Consider the following 20,239-nt stretch of genomic DNA (forward strand, 5'->3'; position numbering starts at 1 on the left):
TTTAAATGTAATTTTAAAAGTTTAAATATGAATGAAAAAATGTTATATTCAGGTGTGGATTTTGTATTTTGGTAAAATGTGTGGAAATGTATTTCTTATTAGCCCGGGTTCTTATTCAGAAATACTTTTTTTTTTTTTCGTTGCCTGGCAACGGCGCCCTTTTCCTGTCGGATGTTAGTAAGGATTGTGATCGGGGCTGCCCCGGTGATATTAGGGTCTGTTGGCATATTCGCGTTGTCTTGGGCCACTCGTGTCAGGCTGAGTTTCTATAAAGAGTGACGCTACAAAGCGCATTCATTTTTAAGGCTGCTCGACACGAAGCGGAATTGGTTCACAAACAGCCAGCAGACACGGCCCGGGGAACACGCTGTTAAAACCAGTTTGTACTGGTCATAAGAAGCCCTGAAAGATGCTGCCAGTGGATTTTCTACTGGTTCTAGTCCCTGTTGTTAAAATATCATTCTTATATTATCCGCGCATTACAATTTGAAGAAAACTCGCCAGCGCATTTTAGCAAATACGTTCAGGTACAGTAGCAATACCTTCATATTAACAGCCTAGTGGCAGGGGTGCTGGAGTTATTTGGGTGTGTGAACTATGCATCAGCTGCAGAGTCACTTACAACTACGTCTCACCCGAAAGACGAAGCACAAGGAGGTGAAGTGACTTGCTCAGGGTCACACAATGAGTCAGTGGCTGAAGTGGGATTTGAACCGGGGACCTCCTGGTTACAAGCCCTTTTCTTTAACCACTGGACCACACAGCCTCCTGGGTGCCGGGGGTGCGGCAGCTTCGCATGGCTTCCATCATATACAGGGGTTACAGTTTTGTTTAATAGCTTTCAGAACCCCCACTTTAAAAATTGTTGGTGCCGCTGCCTAGCGGTTGATTTGATCAGCTTGTATGCCGGCCTGTATTGCAAAATCTGGCTGTTGTTTATCCCGACGTTACGTCCAAGGCACCACACCTCTGCTTCCTTGCCAGATTCCAAGATCCTCTTTGGAAAAGCGTCGTCGAAGCCCCACTGTAGAGAGATGGCAGCTGCAGGTTTTGAACCCGGTGCCGGTGAGTTAAAAACATTACTATCTTATTAAAGTCGAGGACGATGTAATAATTAACGGACTTTATTGAACCAATAAAAAAACAAGAGTTTTATTAGGTTGTCAGAAACAAAGAATACAAAGTTTACTTTCGGTTTCAGTTGTTACAGTTTTCAGGGGTTTTTTTACAATCTTATTTGATGTGATAAAATAAACGCTTTCTTTCTTTATAAGAAATCTCGATGTTGCTTACTTTGATCCACATTTGCCACGAATGTGTATAAATACCACAAGGCACGTCTGTAATTATACAAAGTGAAAGTAAAAAAAGTCCGTTACTGCGTCAGCAGTAGCCATGGCTTCCCGGAGACAGTGGAACAGTCTGAGATTCGGCGGTCAGTGAACTCGGTCACTTCACAGGATCGCTTCTATTCTCTCACTGCTCGCTAACATCTCAAGCGCTGTGGATTGAAACAGCGCTCAGGAATCATTGCTGTTTGAGATTCTCTGCTATATTTGGTTTTATTATCAGGCTCACAAACCAGATGATATACAATGACGCTGGTAATAAATAACATTGCTTGCAGAATTAAGGGAGTCCAAATTATTTTGTATAAAAACAATACAAGACGCTCCATTTTGGACAGACAGTTTGTTTTTGGAAATATTGTGAAAGTTTATAAGATGATTGAAACAAATCTGTCATTTCATTTTTAGTTAACTTTCATTTTTTAAAGAGATGAGCTAAGATGGCTATTATTGAGTGTCCTTAAACTTTGATATTTTTTTCCAAAATATTTGCAAAGTCCTGGTAATAGTTGCGAAACCTCAGATTTCTTGGTGGGTTTAAAACTGAATAAATAATTTGTGTGAAGAAATCTTGTTCTGAGCTTCTCTGGACAAATTATTAGGACACTGTTACACCTGCACATGAAAGAACAAACAAGAAATCAAACTGCTAATGCTACAAACCTGCTGACAAACAATTCAGACACTTCACTGATTCTTTCTCTTTAACAGGGCGGGGAATCATGGCTGCAGAACAAGAGGCTGAAGAAACTGTTTCTCAAGAGCTGCACAGTGCCTCTGAGCTGAGGATCGTGCTGCTTGGGAGAAGCTGGGCTGGAAAGAGTTCATCAGGAAACACCATCCTGGGCAGAGAGGAGTTTAGATCCGGATCCAGCTTCTCTGCCGTAATGAAGGAGTGTAAGAAGAGAACAGGAGAAGTGTCTGGGAGACGGGTCACTGTGGTCGACACTCCAGACTTGTTAGACACAGACCGGGTTGACATTGAGAGATGTGTTTCTCTTTCTGCCCCGGGACCCCACGCTTTCCTCCTGGTGATACCCGTGTATCCAAAAGAAATGATTGACACTTGTCGTGAGTCTATAGTAGAACAATATTGCAAATCCTTTGATAAAGTTCAGGAGCTGTTTGGTGAGAGAGCTGTGAGGAACACGATGATCCTTTTCACCCGCGGGGATGTTCTGACAGGCAGGACGATTGAGCAGCACATTGAGGAAGCTGGTGAGGAGCTCCAGCAGTTTGTTGAGAAATGTGGGAACAGGTATCATGTTCTCAACAATAAGAACAGGAGCGATCGCACTCAGGTCACACAGCTCCTGGACAAGATAGAGAACATGGTGAAGGGAAGTGGAGGCTGCTACACTGTGGAGATGTGCCTGGAGGAGAAACTTAGACAAACGGAACGAGAGCTTAAAGAGATGAAACAGAAATATGAGGAGGAACAGTGCAGGAGAAGAGAAGAGATGAAACAGAAAGATGAAGAGGATCAGAGGAGGAGAGAAGATGAGCTGATGGAGAAGTTGAAGCAAATGAAGGAAGAGGAGCTGGAGAAAGAGGCAGAGGAATCCAAGCTGCCTGTCAGGAGAAGGAACAGCATTGAAGGAGAGCGTCCCAACTGTAAGTATTCCTTTAATTCCCCCCGACTGTCAATTCAGTAAAATCATCTTTCTGAAGCAAATACGAAGTTCAGTCTTTCTGTGGGACCTCTTGAGGCAAAATCATTGCTAGCTTACCTGCTGTATTGAACTGCAGTCAGTCTGTGTTATTAGTCGTGACATTGAAGCTTGCTTGCAGCTGTAGAACAAAGAAACATTGATTGATGCTTTAAATAATAGCAAAATAACTATTAGAAAAAAATACCAGTAAATCATTCTGCATCCTGTCACTCTCTATAAAGTGTGTTTTCAATATTGTAGAATACTACAGTAATATTTCATGTATAAATCTGACTTGCAGGTTAATCATAGAATATCTGTGGTGCTTTAGAGACATTGTGAGCAGAGTCAAGCACAGTCACAGATGTGACATTTCACTTTTCTGAAACAATACACTTGTTGTTTTTCAGTGTCTGGAGGTGAAGGAGAGGCTCCCCTTGCAGATACCCAAGCGCCTCCCAGCCCCCCTGAGCTGAGGATGGTGCTGCTTGGGAAGACTGGGGCTGGGAAGAGTGCAGCAGGAAACACCATCCTGGGCAGAGAGGAGTTCAGATCTGAAGCCAGCTCCTCTGCAGTAACGAGGGAGTGTGAGAAGAGAAAAGAACAAGTGGCTGGGAGACGAGTTGCTGTGATCGACACTCCAGAGCTGTCTCAGGACAAACTCCAGATTAGGAGCTGTGTTTCTTTGTCTGCCCCGGGACCCCACGCTTTCCTCCTGGTGATACCGGTGGGCCGATTCACAGAGGAAGAGAGGAGAGCAGTGGAGACAGTCCAGGAGATATTCAGTGAGGAGGCTGTGAGGAGGTACATGATGCTCCTTTTCACACACAGTGACAAACTGAAAGGCAAGACCATTGAGGATTATATTCAGACAGGCTGCAAGGAGCTCCAGCAGCTTGTTGAGAAATGTGGGAACAGGTATCATGTTCTCAACAATGAGGATAGGAGAGATCGCACTCAGGTCACACAGCTCCTGGACAAGATAGACAACATGGTGAAGGGAAACAACGGCAGCTACTACACCAGTGAGATGTACCAGCAAGCAGAAGCAAAGATCAGACAAAGACAAGAGGAGATACTGAAGGTGAAGGAAGAGACGATATTGAGGGAGGAAGAGGAACTGAGGGCAAAGCACCTGAAAGAACTGGAGAACATGGAAAGGAAGATGAGATTGGAAATCCAGAAACGAGACAAGAAGATCAGAGAGCTGGAGGAGAGGATAGGAGAGCTGGAGGAAGAGCTGAGGAAAGAACAGGGAGAGAATCACAGGATCAAACTGGAGGAAGAGCTGAGGAGAAAGAGAGAGGATAGAGAAAGGGCAGAGCGAGAGAAGGAAGAGTGCATGGAGAAGGGGGAGAGAGAGATGGGAGAGTACGAGGAGAAACACAGGAGAGAGATGGAGGCAGTCAGGCAGCGCTACGAGGAAATCATTAGACCAGAAGCAGAGAGAGTCAATGAGTTTATAAGCAGATATGAAAAGCCAGCTGAAGCGAGAGGAGAAAGGGCAGCACTAGGGGCAGTGGTGAGTGCAGTAGCAGGAGCACTGAGAGAAGGGGCTGAGGTAGGGGCAGTATTACACACAGTATCCAGAGCAATAAGAGAAGAGACAGCGCTAGGGGCAGTATTGCACGCTGCAAAGGAAGCAATAAGAAAAGGAGCAGCTCAAAGGGCAGTGATCAGTGCAGTAGCAGCAGCACTGAGAGAAGGGGCTGCGATCGGGACAGTATTGCACACAGTAGCAGAAGCAATAGAGGCAGCACCACAGGAACCCAGTCAAGAGCAGTGAGACAGAGGGTGCTGCTATTGGACAGGGGGTGGGGTTATTGAACAGTGGGGGGGGGGGGGGGTGTTATTGAATAATATCTGAGCAAGATCTGACGTCCATATTCAGAAACAACACTTGTTCTGTTTCACCCTGTAACAATATAAACACTGAGTAACACTAAAAAGCTGTTACAATAGGGACTCCACATCAATGAAGGCTTAAACACTGCTGTTCCTGTTAATATCGCACTGGACCACTAGATGTCAGTATACAACCAAATAACAAAATACACGAGGCTGCAGCGCGTTCTGAAGGCATGTACCTGCATTTAAATGGACAGCGCCCCCTTCTCTGGTCTCATGCAATTGCACTGTAACGTCAGTATTCAGAAACCACACTTGAGGGTGAGTGCTCACTTCAGTGCACACGGCCAGTAGGAGCCACACTCGGAGCACTTCAGTGAGCACAAACACTCGGGTGTTTTATTCTTGAGAATGAACGGGCTGCTTGTCCTCCTCTTGCTCGTCACTTTTCTTATGTTCTCGTGTATTTGAACCTCCTTGTTCAGGGACTCTGTCCGTTTCAAAATGTATATAAACAGCTGAACCCTGATTTGACTGTGTTGCTCAGCGCTGTGATGATCAATGTATAGAAACAGCTGAACCCTGATTTGAATGTGTTGCTCAGCGCTGTGATGATCAATGTATAGAAACAGCTGAACCCTGATTTGAATGTGTTGCTCACCGCTGTGATGATCAATGTTTATGATCATCTGCTTTCTTATCAACAAGTTCTGAAGCTGAGGGAACAGGAAGCTTGAAACGTGGTTCCAGGAGATCACCGGGAGACCTAGTTTGAGGCAGCTTTGCTGTATCAAACCCCAAGTCTCCCCTGGTGTGCCATGCAGCGGCCTGAAACCTCGTCTCCTGAAACCAAGTTACAAGCCACAAAGTGACTCTGTGTCCCTTCAGCTTAAGAGCTATAATCAGTGAACAGAACAGAACTGAAGCTGTGTGTCTGCGGGAGTTCACTGCTCTGAGTTATTCTGCACGAGAAAAGGTCAAGGGTAAGATTTTATTAATGACGTAAGAAATATAGATTTTCATTTTGTTTTATTTGAACTAACAGGTCACTTCTATTTTAGTTGAAATGAAATGAGAAAGTTTGTCTTAGATTTAGACTGCTTTCACTAAATGATATTTAACAATAAAATGTAAATAATGTAAAAAGCATTATTCAGAAGTGGAATATTATTTTCCAGTGTATAATGAATACACCCTGTTTTATACTAATAAATATTCCTTCAGCAGCTAAGCACCGAGACGCTGTGTATAGCAGAGGACTATAAGGTGTGTGTACCAAGCAGTGTATTAATAAAAGTGTCACTATAGACTCCCTGCAAGCCTGTGTGTGGATCCCTTCATTCTCCAGTCTGACCCTGGATACAGGATAATAAGCCCTTTACAATTCACATGCATTTGCAGGGTTTGTAGCGATCTCAGGGGCTCTCAATAATAAACGCCTGTTTCAATGTGAATTCTTCTCTGTGTTGTTGTTCAGTGTGTGTGATCAGCCCCTTCATTAAAGCAGGTGGGGGAGTCCCAGGGAGCAGGTTGTGATTTGCAGAGCTGACCTGGGATACAGGGAGGGGGAGGGTGCTGGTGTTGATTCAGCTCTCACCTGGTACCAGCGTGCAATGGGATGACACTCCTCTCTTACCTGCGGGGCACATATTGCACTGGATCAGTGATTCAAAACAACTGGCTTTACAAAGAGAGAACACAAAGACCCTTGCTTACTAAGTGCCTTCAATATATACAGGATGACAGCGTGGATCCTATTGCAGAGCGGTTTGAGCCAGTCCAGGTTTTACATGAATAAGATCCCCATTGCCTACCCTGTGGGAGTATTTACAGCTTCACAGTGATTTGATCAATTTCACTTCTGGCGTTTCAACAACACTCTGCAGTAGTTCAATTAATTAATCAATCAATCAAACCCGATTTTAAGAAAACATTATTTTTGATGTTCATGTTAAATCATTGTGTTACCAGTTTAACCACAGCGTTTATTCTCAGCCCGAGTCTGGTTCCGATTAACCCTTTACTGTCCGGGTCGCTGAAACTCAAACCGGGACGAGCAGCCAGAGAGTCTCCCTGCAATTGCAGAGACGAGGCTGCGCTTGATACGCAAAGGCAGGCTGTGCTGTGCAGGGGGTCAGTCTGGGGGGGTGTTTAGTTTAGGCTGCAGTGCGCGCATTGCAGCGGTCCCGCTCCGGGACTGTATTTGAGGTTTCACCGCTCCACATCAAACCCACAGTAACGCCACCTGTTCAAACCCCGATACACTCCTCCGTGACGCTGCAGACGGGAGAACAACTCGGGGGGGGAAGAAAATGACGGCGCTGACTACTGAAGAGGAGAGAACTGGTAGGAGAAGCCCCGGGCTGCTGCTGTTTGTATCGACACCTGTAAGGATGTGCTTTTATTGAGGGCTTTTACCGTTTACATCTCCTCGGCATTGCCCGCCAAAAATGAACAAACAACACAGCGGCGCGGACCCTGAGCAGCGCGAGCTGCCAATTCAAACTGGAGGAGTTCGAATCCCAACGGCTGAAGCGGCGCCGCCTGAATATATTAGCGTGGAGTTAAAGATTACACATCAATAAATAAGATATTAGTACATACAGTTTAAAATAATATACGGTAGTATCAATACATTTCAAAAGTCTCGTTTACACCGGGTGGTTGTGTGAAAAATGTTTCCATAAATGTTAACGGAACATATAAATGGTCAAGATTATGACGGGGAATCTGTGGAAAAAATAAACATTATTATTATTATTATTATTATTATTATTATTATTATTATTATTATTATTGTTATTAGCTTATAGGGGGTTATACTTTGTAATCTACATTTCTCTTTCTCTCCCTTCTACCTTCAGAATATCATTTACTGTTGCTACTTCAGTTTCTATCAGTGTTGCCAACGTAGCAATTTTGTCGCTAGATCCAGCGACTTTTGAGATTCCCTAGCGACTTCCTGCTTTGTGGAGTTTTCAACACTGATTTCTATATCCCTGAACTTTCTGTTTAATCTGCTTCTTTGCTGATCACGTGTATTGCATTTCATGAGTTTCTTGTTCACCACAGTTATTACTTCACCCATTCTCATGACTGCGTACCCAGTTCCTCTTCCCAGTTCTGTTTTAAATAGCTGCCTCAGCGGCGATTCTCTCATTGCATTCCACGTTCATATGAATGAGCTCAGTTCAGAAGATGAGGGAAGCCTCTAACAATCAGTAAACCTGTATTGGTCTTTACAATACATGAGCGCGATTGTAAAGAGACGGCTACTGCAGGTTTAGACGCGGACACCGGTGAGTTGTGTATTTGTATTGTGTTTTAAATAAAATACGATGCCGGTATAATATGTCGATATATAAACGATGAAAAAGCAGAACACGATTCTGAGGATAATTTAAAAGTTTGCTTTCGTTTTCACCAGAAACGCCATAACCCGAAACCTCAACCCAAAATGTTTTAATTTAATTTGTATTTTTTATTATCTTAGTTGGCATTAGTAATGTCATTTACCAAACCAATACGTGTAGAATTCACACTAGTGCTGTGCAGTTCGATTATTTTTACTGACTCGATTCGTCTGATTCAGTTCAGTTTAATGAATCAATTGAAAAGATTCGTTTGTTTGATTCCCTGACGCGAAACAAATACATCTTAGCTGAATTACTTGGTTATGAAAATGTATGTATTTATTTATGTGTTTATTGATGGCATTTATATAGCGGTTTTTATACAAAAGTATCTCAAAACACTTTACAGTACATAGCAGAAAAAACCCAACCCACAATGCATTTGTATAACATCTCACACATACAACTGCCACAGTCAGACCATTACCTTCAAGAAGCTGCTTGATGAGATTCTGGGATCAATAAGCTACTAACAACCAAACGAGCAAGATGGACCGAATGGGGCCTTCTCTCGTTTGGAAACTTTCTTTTGTTCTTAAATAACATTTTTAAACAGTATACGCATAATGCTACAAAAGCAGCAATTTTAAATTTACATTGCAACTCACTAAGATAAGAAAGCCATCTTATAAAAGTGCGTTTTTAGTCTTGACTTGAAAACCGCATGTCCCCCGTCTGCTATCATGCGACTGTGATGTACAATATTACACGTTTGCGAGGTACGATCATTTGTACTCGTGTGCAGGGGTGGAAAAGGTATTAAAACGTGTTACTTGAGTAAAAGTACTGTTACTGTTACTCACCTCTTCAGACAGCACCTGTAGAACTCCTCTGTTTTTCCCCTGGGACACTTATCACCCTTCCTTAAATGCGCTTTATTTGCTCTTATCTGCCCCCTATTTTACTGCATTTAATCCTGTACTTCAGAGTACTGTAATCTGCCAAGTGTTTAATCTGCAGTATTTTGTATTTAATTATATCCTGATGTGACTATCACTGACACTGTTATCTGCTGTATTATTGAATCGTATTTTGTCACACTTGTACTTGCTAGAACCAAAGTCATTGTATTTATCTTGCTCTTAATTGTATTATTACTTGTACTGTGATTCTTGAAATGTATTTGTTTACGACTGTAAGTCGTCCTGGATAAGGGCGTCTGCTAAGAAATAAATAATAATAATAATACTTGGAAAAAATGTAATTAAGTCAAAGTCTCCTTCTATAGAAGGCAACACTGATTTCTATATCCCTGAACTTTCTGTTTCATCTGCTTCTTTGCTGATCAGGTGTATTGCATTTCATGAGTATAGGCTCCACTGTTTCTTGTTCACCACAGTTATTACAGAACCCATTCTCATGACTGCGTACCCAGTTTCTCTTCCCAGTTCTGCTTAGAAAACTACTTATATAAAAGTATCATATCTCAAAAGTACTCAAGTATCAGCAGTAAAAAGTAGCCACCCTTTGATTCTACCCATTGGAATCTGCTGTTACCCGGAGTCACACACCGAGTATATTTATCAGGGGGCACGGCTGTTTTACAAACACCTGTACTAATATACATTGAAATCTCAAATCAGGAATTACAATTTCAGTCACAACCATTATCCATAAATAAAACACAATTCGTGAAACAATTCTAGGATCGAAATGTGTAAAATGTGAAATCCTGTTTTGAAACTCCTTGTAGATTCTCGTTACTCTTCTAAACTAGAAAATGCGTCCTCCGCAGCTAAACAAGCAGGACCACGATAAAGACAGATGAGTCCAATTACTGAAAAGCAGTGGCTGCGTTCACGGAGATCATTCTGCGCAGATTCTGTGCAGAACCTGACCGATTAATTAGCCAATGATCCTCTAAGCATTGGTCAGATTCTGCACAGAATCTGCGCAGAATGGTCTTCGTGAACGCAGCCAGTATCTTCTTCGTTGGGGGTTTCCTTGTGCTTCTTGATTTGGTTATTTTAAAAATCAAAACAGTCTCTGGTTGGACATCAACATACTATATCAGGGATGGCGACCCTTTTTCGGCTGGAGTGTCCAAAGTCATGTATATGTTTCAGTGGGGATGAATGAATGGTCTTCGGCGCACATTGTGCAGCCCTGGTCCTGGTAACCCCTGAGAGCGGTTTTTATAATATATGAACCATCATTGTGTAGCAGATAAACTACAGCATTCAGCACAGTGTTGCCAATGCTTGTGCTATTAATGATGTCAGTGGCAATGTAACTGACAAACACTGATCATATGTTCTTACTATTATTGTTGAACCCTTGCCTGAATATATTAGCGTGGAGTTAAAGATTACACATCAATAAATAAGATATTAGTACATACAGTTTAAAATAATATACGGTAGTATCAATACATTTCAAAAGTCTCGTTTACACCGGGTGGTTGTGTGAAAATGTTTCTATTAGCGGAATATAAGAATGGTCAACATTAGCCTACGAAGGGGAATCTGTGGAGAAAATACAAGTTATCAGGTAGGTGTTTTTATTTTTATTATTAATATTATTATCGGGTTACGGATGGGTTAAGAGATGTTTTAAATTATTTTTTAAAGTTTGAATATGAATGAAAAAAATAGTTCAGGTTTTAATTTTTTATTTTGGTAAATTGAGATGACGTTGATTTCTTATGAAGTCAGCGACCGTTGTTGTGTTTAAATGTAATTTTAAAAGTTTAAATATGAATGAAAAAATGTTATATTCAGGTGTGGATTTTGTATTTTGTTAAAATGTGTGGAAATGTATTTCTTATTAGCCCAGGTTCTTATTCAGAAATACTTTTTTTTTTTTTTTTTCGTAGCCGGGGAATCATGGCTGCAGAACAAGAGGCTGAAGAAACTGTTTCTCAAGAGCTGCACAGCGCCTCTGAGCTGAGGATCGTGCTGCTTGGGAAGGATCGGGCTGGGAAGAGTGGAGCAGGGAACATCATCCTGGGCAAAGAGGCGTTTAGATCTGGATTCAGTGTCTCCGCAGAAACAAGGGAGTGTGAGAAGAGAACAGGAGAGGTTTCTGGGAGACGGGTCACTGTGCTCGACACTCCAGACTTGTTTCACACAGACCGGGTCGAGATTGAGAGATGTGTTTCTCTGTCTGCCCCGGGACCCCACGCTTTCCTCCTGGTGATACCCGTGTATCCAAAAGAAATCATTGACACTCGTCCTGCACTGTGGAAATCTATAGTACAACATGATTGCAAATCCTTTGATAAAGTGCAGGAGCTGTTTGGTGAGAGAGCTGTGAGGAACACGATGATCCTTTTCACCCGCGGGGATGATCTGAGAGGCAGGACGATTGAGCAGCACATTGAGGAAGCTGGTGAGGAGCTCCAGCAGCTTGTTGAGAAATGTGGGAACAGGTATCATGTTCTCAACAATAAGGACAGGAGCGATCGCACTCAGGTCACACAGCTCCTGGACAAGATAGACAACATGGTGAAGGGAAATGGAGGTGGCTATTTCACCAATGAGATGTACCAGCAAGCAGAGAGATGCAACACCATGGAGATGTACCTGGAGGAGAAACTTAGACTAAAGGAACAGGAGCTGAATAAGAAATACAAAGAGGAGCTGAGCAGGAAAGAAGAGGAGATGAAACAGAAATATGAGGAGGAACAGAGGAGGAGAGAAGAGGAGATGAAACAGAAATATGAGGAGGAACAGAGGAGGAGAGAAGAGGAGATGAAACAGAAATATGAGAAGGAACAGAGTAGGAGAGAAGAGGAGATGAAACAGATGATGGAGAAGTTGAGGAAGCAAATGAAGGAGGAGGAGTTGGAGAGAGAGGCAGAGGAATCCAAGCTGCCTGTCAGGAGAAGACACAGCAATGATGTAGATCGTCCCAACTGTAAGTATTCCTTTTATTCCCCCGACTGTCAGTTCAGTAAAATCATCTTTCTGAGGCAAATACGAAGTTCAGTCTTTCTGTGGGACCTCTTGAGGCAAAATCATTGCTAGCTTACCTGCTGTATTGAACTGCAGTCAGACTTTGTTATTAGTCGTGACATTGAAGCTTGCTTGCGGCTCTAGAACCAAGAAACATTGATTGATGTTTTAAATCAGGGGTTTTCAAACTTTTTTTGAAACTGTACCCCTTCTGTCGAGAGGTTTCAGCTAAAGTACCCTTTACAATTTTCACTCACTGAATGATACCACAGGTGCAACAAAAGGCAGACTAATCTGATCCCCCCCCCCCCCCGCCCCCGCGTTTATTTAATATCTAACTTTTCACAATACTCTGGGACTGACAAACTGCTGGTTTAAGACAGAATACTAAACAGCAGGCTGCATTGCTAAAACTTAATTACATGTCTGGATGCACAGAATTAAAAGACATAAGCATATTTAGGAATGGAACGTCTTGTATTGAGTTTCTGTTCTGCAAAATCATTATAAATAATATAAAACAGTCTGCAGTGTAAATGTTTATCACCTTACCATTTACTACCCACCTCAGCATAATGATGTGCCTTTTAAAATGTTTAGAGTATCGAAAACATTAACCTCAAGATAAAACTATAATAACTAACAATGATACATTTTTTTATTATTAAAGCCAGCATAAAAATGATCCAAAGGGACTCTATAACTTTCTGTCGCTTTTCACTTTCTGTAGACTCGTGTGTTTTCTTCCTTCGTTTTTATTTTGCAAGTAAGAAATGCATCCATTTCAGAGACCGACAGCATTTTAAACCAGCCGCGGTAATAAATAAAACATACACCGTCAGAGTATGATTACTAATTATGTTTACCGGAGCATTTGTACTTGTAAAAAATGCAGAAACATTTCTGAAAACAGCAAAGAACATGAACACTCTCCAGACGCCTGCTTCACCTATCAGAGTGGAATCCACTCAATCACAATCTCACACACGTGCAGGTGCAGAATGTGGACCTGATAGATTCTGCGTGGGGTTTATTTTTCACTGCAGTTCACTTTGAGCTGCTAAACAAAGATTAAATAATTATACACAGTTGTTTAGAGAATATATAATACCGTTAAAAAATAAATTCAAGATAGTTATTTTCCCTTACTTTCATTTTTATTTGTGCATTTCTGAGTCATCCTGCGTACCCCCTGTGACCCTTAGAAGTACCCCAGGGGTACGCGTACCCCCGATTGAAAACCCCTGCTTTAAATAATAGCAAATAAACTATTTGAAAAAACACCAATTAATCATTCTATATCCTGTCACTCTCTATAAAGTGTGTTTTCAATATTGCAGAATACTACAGTAATATTTCATGTAGAAATCTGACTTGCAGGTTAATCATAAAATATCTGTGGTGCTTTAGAGACATCGCTAGCAAAGTCAAGCACAGTCACAGATGTGACATTTCACTTTTCAATCACCTTGTTTTTCAGTGTCTGGAGGTGAAGGAGAGGCTCCCCTTGCAGATACCCAAGCGCCTCCCAGCCCCCCTGAGCTGAGGATGGTGCTGCTTGGGAAGACTGGGGCTGGGAAGAGTGCAGCAGGAAACACCATCCTGGGCAGAGAGGAGTTCAGATCAGTGATCAGCGGGTCCTCAGTAACCAGGGTGTGTGAGAAGAGAAGAGGAGAGGTGGCTGGGAGGCAGCTCACTGTCATCGACGCACCAGACCTGCTTCATATCACTGGGTGTCTGAAGGAGATTTGCCACGAGATTAGAAGATGCATCTTGCTGTCTTCACCTGGACCCCACGCTTTCCTCCTGGTGCTACAAGCCAGGAGATTCACTGATGAAGAAAAGACAGTTCTGCAAGCAATGAAAGACATCTTCAGTGAGACAGCCCTGGCCTACACAATGGTCCTCTTCACTCATGGAGACTATCTGGAGGAACAGTCCATTGAAGATTACATTGAGACACAGTGCAGGGAGCTCCAGCAGCTTGTTGAGAAATGTGGGAACAGGTATCATGTTCTCAACAATAAGAACAGGAGCGATCGCACTCAGGTCACACAGCTCCTGGATAAGATAGACAACATGGTGAAGAGAAACAGAGGCAGCTTCCTGTACCAGGAGGCAGAAGAAAGGCTGACACAAAGGGAACAGAGATATGAAGAACAGTGTAGGAAGGAAGAGGAGCTAAAGCACAAATATGAAGACGAACATCTTAGGAAAGTAGAGGAGTTAAAACAGAGATATGAGGAGGAAAAGCATCAGAAGGAAAAAGAGCTGAAACAGAAGTATGAAGAGGAGCAGAGAGAGAAAGTAGAGGAACTGAAACAGAAGTATGAAGAAGAACAGAGTCAGAAAGTCCAGGAGCTGAAACAGAAATATGAGGAGGAACAGAGCAGGAAAGTGGAGGAGCTGAAGAAGGAGTATGAAGAGGGGCTGCTGAGGAAAGAGGAGGAGCTGAACCAGAAGTATAAAGAACAGGAGAGGAAAGCAGAGGAGATGAAACAGAAACTTGAGGAGGAAAGACTTGGGAAAGCAGAGGAGGTGAAACAGAGATATGAGGCTCAGCGAGTGAAAGCAGAGCAGCGAAAGCAGCAATACGAGGAGGAGCAGCGCAGGAATGCACAGGAGATCAAGCAGATGTATGAAGAACAGTGTGGGAAAATAACAGAGCAACTACAGAAATACGCAGAACAACTTCCTAGAGAGTTACAGGAGCTAAAGAAGAAGCTGGATGAAGAACAGCACAGCAAAGGAGACGAACTGAAGCAGAAATATGAAAAGACAGTTTGCAGGGAAATAGAGGAGCTGCCGTTTAAGAAAGAAGAGCCAGAGCAGAACCATGAGGAGAAGATAAAGGAAATAAAGCAGAGGTATGAAGAGAAACTGCACAGGAAAATAGAGGAGCTAAAGAGGGAGTATGAACAACTATACCTTAGGAAGGAAGAGGAGCTGAAACAGAAGCATCAGGAGGAGCTGCTGAGGAAAGAACAGGAGCTGAAGCAGCAGTATGAGGAGGAGTACAGTGAGAAGGAGCAGCAGCTGAAGCAGAGGTATGAAGAAAAGTGCAGAGGAGTGGAGGAGATGAAGCAGAGACTTGAAGAGGAACAGCAGAGAAAGCTAGAAGAGGTGATACAGAATTATGAGAAACAGTGTCAGGGAGTGGAGGAGATGAAGCAGAGATATAAAGAGGAACATCAGAGAGAGGTGGAGAAGCTAAAACAGAAACATGAAGAGAAACTGAGCAGGAGAGAGGAGGAGATGAAACAGACATATGAGGAGGAACAGTGTAGGAGAGAAGAGGAGATGAAACAGCAATATAAGGAGGAACAGTGTAGAATCACAGAGGAGATGAAACAGAAATATGAGGAGGAACAGTGTAGGAGAGAAGAGGAGATGAAACAGCAACATAAGGAGGAACAGTGTAGAATCACAGAGGAGATGAAACAGAAATATGAGGAGGATCAGAGAAGGAGAGAAGAGGAGATGAAACAGACATATGAGGAGGAACAGAGGAGGAGAGAAGAGATGAAACAGAAATATGAGGAGGAACAGAGGAGGAGAGAAGAGGAGATGAAGGAGAAGTTGAGGAAGCAAATGAAGGAAGAGGAGCTGGAGAAAGAGCCAGAGGAATCCAAGCTGCCTGTCAGGAGAAGGGACAGCTTTGAGATGCTCCCACTCAACAGTAAGTCCATTTAAACCTCTTTTTCTGAGACTCATCTCAGTGGGTTACCTGGAAATTGACAAAAAAAACTGTAAATGAATAGCATTAATTGATTTTGTTTATTTGTATTTCTTATAGAAGTTGACACAAAGTCAGATGGTGTGATATTCAGATCCCTGCAGAACAGGGTGGTATAATTTTCTATAATGATAATATTGTAATGTACTGATGAACAAAGGGGTGCGTCCCTGGATGACAGTGAGATTGAATGTTAAAAAAATTGTTTATTAAATATTAATAATAACGTTCGATTTGATTTATCACAGAAATCTGTTGTGCTTTAGAGAAGTTAGCTGCGTTAAGTACAGTCACAGATATGACTTTTAGATGTTTGGAGAAATAAACTTGCCCTGTTGTTTTTCAGTGTCTGGAGGTGAAGGAGAGGCTCCCACTGCAGATAACCGAGCAGTATTACTGGGAGCAGCGGCAGGGGCACTGCTAGGGGCAGCAGCAGGAGCTCTGATGGGTCCATTGGGAGCTGCAGCAGGAGCTGCTATTGGATCTGTAGCAGGAGCCCAAGTAGGAGCTCTGATAGGAGGAGCAGCCAGGTCAGGATTAGCAGAGAGCTCAGACACACACACACAGAGAAGCAGAGAGCTCAAATAAACTCCTAACCTCACCCCCTGTGCCCCTCCAGGGCTCACAGCTGACAGAAAGAAATGTGTGGGAGGACCCCCGAGTCACATGATGACACGACATTTCCTGTCGGGGTGACATTAAAAGCCAGCTGGCTTTCTTGACTAAAGAGACATCCAAGTGTTCTCGTAATCCTCGCCCTTTTTATGTGATTAGGAGAAGCTTCATCAAGCAGCTCATTATAATGACATGTTGTTAAATATGATTGTGTTTGTCTCCACGGCTGCGTATCCAGAGCCTTGCTTTCACAGCACAATGTCAGGTTTGAGTCGAGCACTGTGAGCCTCCTGCAAAGCTGTAACTCGCTGGGAAATGCACACTTTATCAATGGATTTGAATCAATGTCTAGAAACCACTGCAAGCTGGTGAATGGAAAATCTCTCTGCAGAATCACAGTGACAGATGAACGGCTGTGAATCTAGGAGGCAGTGCGGTCCAGTGGTTAAAGTCCAGGGCTTGTAACCAGGAGGACACTGGTTCAAATCCCAGCTCTGTCACTGACTGACTCACTGTCAATAGCATGTGCTTTGCCTAGGTCCTGAGTATTTCAACCGGGCAGCAGTGTGGAGTAGCGGTTAGGGCTCTGGACTCTTGACCAGAGGGTCGTGGGTTCAATCCCAGGTGGGGGGGGGACACTGCTGCTGTACCCTTGAGCAAGGTACTTTACCTAGATTGCTCCAGTAAAAACCCAACTGTATAAATGGGGAATTGTATGTAAAAATAATGTGATATCTTGTAACAATTGTAAGTTGCCCTGGATAAGGGCCTCTGCTAATAAATAAATAATAATAATAATATTGGACAGGGGGTGAGGTTATTGAAAAGGGGGTGGGGTTTAAGGATTAGCCTTGCTGTTATAACCACATGTATATTTTACACATATTTTAAATGAAAGAGAACAGTTCAAATGCAGGCTGCTTGTATTGTGTGTGTGTGTGTGTGTGTGTATATATATATATATATATATATATATGTACTGTTTATAAGATGTATTTGTAAGCAAGATAAACACCTTTTAAAATAAAAGGACACAATACAGTTACTTAAAGAAGTAGAATGTTAACGCAGTTTTAATTTTGTTTGATTTCATTCATAAGAATCTTTAGGGGTGCCAATAATTCTGACACCTATCTTTTTGAGAAAATGTTTTATTACTTGTTAATAAAATGTTTTTTTTTCTCTGAGCAATTGTATTAGAATAAAAGAACATGGTTTTCCCATATATTTGAGCATAAAATATAGCGCATTACCTTGTGTTGTTTATTTTATAGAGCCTTTTTAGCTCATCTTGATCAATCATTTTGAAGGTGACTGTATGTGTGTATATATATTTTGTTCATTATATGTATTTGTGAGCGAGATAAACACCTTTTAAAATAAAGGGCGTCCTGTGATGTTCTTGTAAAGATGTGTATCAGTAACCAGCCCGCGTGTTAGCCTTGGGCTCCGAGCTGCAGAACAAGGTCAGCTGCTTCACTATTGAAAACATCCGACTCTATTACAAACAGTGTAGGAGTGTGTGTGTGTGTGTCTCTCTCTGTGTGTGTGTGTGTGTGTGTGTGTGTGTGTGTGTGTGTGTGTGTGTGTGTGTGTGTGTGTGTGTGTGTATTGTCTGTGCTCTGATTCCCTGAGACAGCGTTGTAAAAGAGATGTCTACTCAGGAGATAATAAAGTCATGAATAATAATACACAATAATATCACACTTTTAAAACCTCGTCCCGTTTTTATTTTTCATTTCTCTGAATGCATATTCTGGTGTAAAATGCTGTTGCCGTCAGCAGGTGCGATAGCTGCTAATGAGATCATGATCATTGCTGTGTTTAATCAGCACTAGCGACACAAAGCTGACATCTGTGAAATACTGAAGCCTTTATTGAAGTCTGTGTTGATGCATTAAACACAACGCGGTCTTCAGAAACTGTTGTTCAATCAGCCAGCGACGAGCTGTGAATATCAGACTTTATTTAATTCAGCAAAAACTACTTCATAAAAAATAATAATTTTAAAAAATCCTTAAAAATCTCATGAGTTGAATCTTTGTGTTATAAAAACGCCTCCCAGAAAACGCAGCCGTGTAACACAGCGGGTGTGAAATGCCTGTGTGTTTATTGACACAGTTTCGTATCCCGGTGATTTTAAAGGACTCCGCTAACAGAACAGCAGGTTAGGGTCTCGCTGCTGCGGTTTTATATAAGGCTGCTGTTCATGTTAAAGCTTCAGATGCCATTGTCTTGTTACTGTCCCCTTACATTGTTACGATGCGTGCAATCACTCGCAATGCTTCTCACTGCAATTACTCACACACAGGGTGTTTATTTTTTATTTAATTGATTGTATTTTTTGAATCCGCAATTTTGAGTCCCCCTGCAATTCCAGAGACGAGGCTGCGCTTGATACGCAAAGGCAGGCTGTGCTGTGCAGGGGGGGTCAGGCTGGGGGGTGTCTAGTTTAGGCTGCAGTGCGCGCATTGCAGCGGTCCCGCTGCGGGACTGTATTTGAGGTTTCACCGCTCCACGTCAAACCCACAGTAACACCACCTGTTCAAACCCCGATACACTCCTCCGTGACGCTGCAGACGGGAGAACAACTCGGGGGGGAAGAAAATGACGGCGCTGACTACTGAAGAGGAGAGAACTGGTAGGAGAAGCCCCGGGCTGCTGCTGTTTGTATCGACACCTGTAAGGATGTGCTTTTATTGAGGGCTTTTACCGTTTACATCTCCTCGGCATTGCCCGCCAAAAATGAACAAACAACACAGCGGCGCGGACCCTGAGCAGCGCGAGCTGCCAATTCAAACTGGAGGAGTTCGAATCCCAACGGCTGAAGCGGCGCCGCCTGAATATATTAGCGTGGAGTTAAAGATTACACATCAATAAATAAGATATTAGTACATACAGTTTAAAATAATATACGGTAGTATCAATACATTTCAAAAGTCTCGTTTACACCGGGTGGTTGTGTGAAAATGTTTCTATTAACGGAATATAAGAATGGTCAACATTAGCCTACGAAGGGGAATCTGTGGAGAAAATACAAGTTATCAGGTAGGTGTTTTTATTTTTATTATTAATATTATTATCGGGTTACGGATGGGTTAAGAGATGTTTTTAATTATATTTTTTAAAGTTTGAATATGAATGAAAAAAATAGTTCAGGTTTGAATTTTGTGTTTTGGTAAATTGAGATGACGTTGATTTCTTATTAAGTTAGCGACCGTTGTTGTGTTTAAATGTAATTTTAAAAGTTTAAATATGAATGAAAAAATGTTATATTCAGGTGTGGATTTTGTATTTAGGTAAAATGTGTGGCAGTTGATTTCTTATAGGCCAGCATCTTATTCGCAAACAATTTTCTTTTCGTTGCTTTTCACGGCGCCCTTTTCCTGTCAGAATGTTTCTATAAAGAGTGACGCTACAAAGCGCGTTCATTTTTAAGGCTGTGGTTTGTCCCGCGGTCACGTCCCAGCGACACGCCCCCTGCTTCCTTGCCAGATTCCCAGATTCCCAGATCTTTGGAAAAGCGTCGTCGAAGCACCGCTGTAGAGAGATGGCAGCTGCGGGTTTTGAACCCGGTGCCGGTGAGTTAAAAACATGACTGTCTTATTAAAGTCGAGGACGATGTAATAATTAACAGACTTTATTGAACCAATAAAAAAACAAGTTTTATTAGGTTTTCAGAAACAAAGAATACAAAGTTTACTTTCGGTTTCAGTTGTTACAGTTTTCA

General features: G+C 42.3%; 2 protein-coding genes across 3 annotated transcripts in view; both read left to right on the top strand.

The window, feature by feature from the left end:
- The first annotated feature begins 371 nt into the window (after positions 1 to 371).
- LOC131727652 (GTPase IMAP family member 8-like) lies at positions 372 to 6,718 on the top strand. Of its 2 annotated transcripts, none has more exons than XM_059018956.1 (3): positions 372 to 1,065; positions 2,061 to 2,963; positions 3,421 to 6,718. In XM_059018956.1, the coding sequence occupies exons 1-3, from the start codon at positions 1,035 to 1,037 to the stop codon at positions 4,785 to 4,787; spliced, it is 2,301 nt and encodes a 766-aa protein (XP_058874939.1). In that variant the 5' UTR covers positions 372 to 1,034; the 3' UTR covers positions 4,788 to 6,718. The 2 variants fall into 2 exon arrangements, with proteins under 2 accessions (XP_058874939.1, XP_058874938.1); XM_059018955.1 differs by having other exon boundaries at positions 375 to 1,065; positions 3,412 to 6,718.
- Positions 6,719 to 11,084: 4,366 nt separating this feature from the next.
- The window catches only part of LOC117970658 (uncharacterized), a 43,033-nt gene continuing 33,878 nt past the window's right edge, over positions 11,085 to 20,239 (top strand). Inside the window, exons 1-4 of the mRNA XM_059018970.1 lie at positions 11,085 to 12,120; positions 13,639 to 15,837; positions 16,241 to 16,479; positions 19,949 to 20,090. Coding sequence (XP_058874953.1) covers positions 11,088 to 12,120; positions 13,639 to 15,837; positions 16,241 to 16,479; positions 19,949 to 20,090 — 3,613 coding nt within the window. The 5' untranslated portion in view covers positions 11,085 to 11,087. The remainder of the gene's footprint in view (positions 12,121 to 13,638; positions 15,838 to 16,240; positions 16,480 to 19,948; positions 20,091 to 20,239) is intronic.

This window comes from Acipenser ruthenus, unplaced genomic scaffold (genome assembly GCF_902713425.1).
Source record: "Acipenser ruthenus unplaced genomic scaffold, fAciRut3.2 maternal haplotype, whole genome shotgun sequence".
NCBI lineage: Eukaryota > Metazoa > Chordata > Actinopteri > Acipenseriformes > Acipenseridae > Acipenser > Acipenser ruthenus.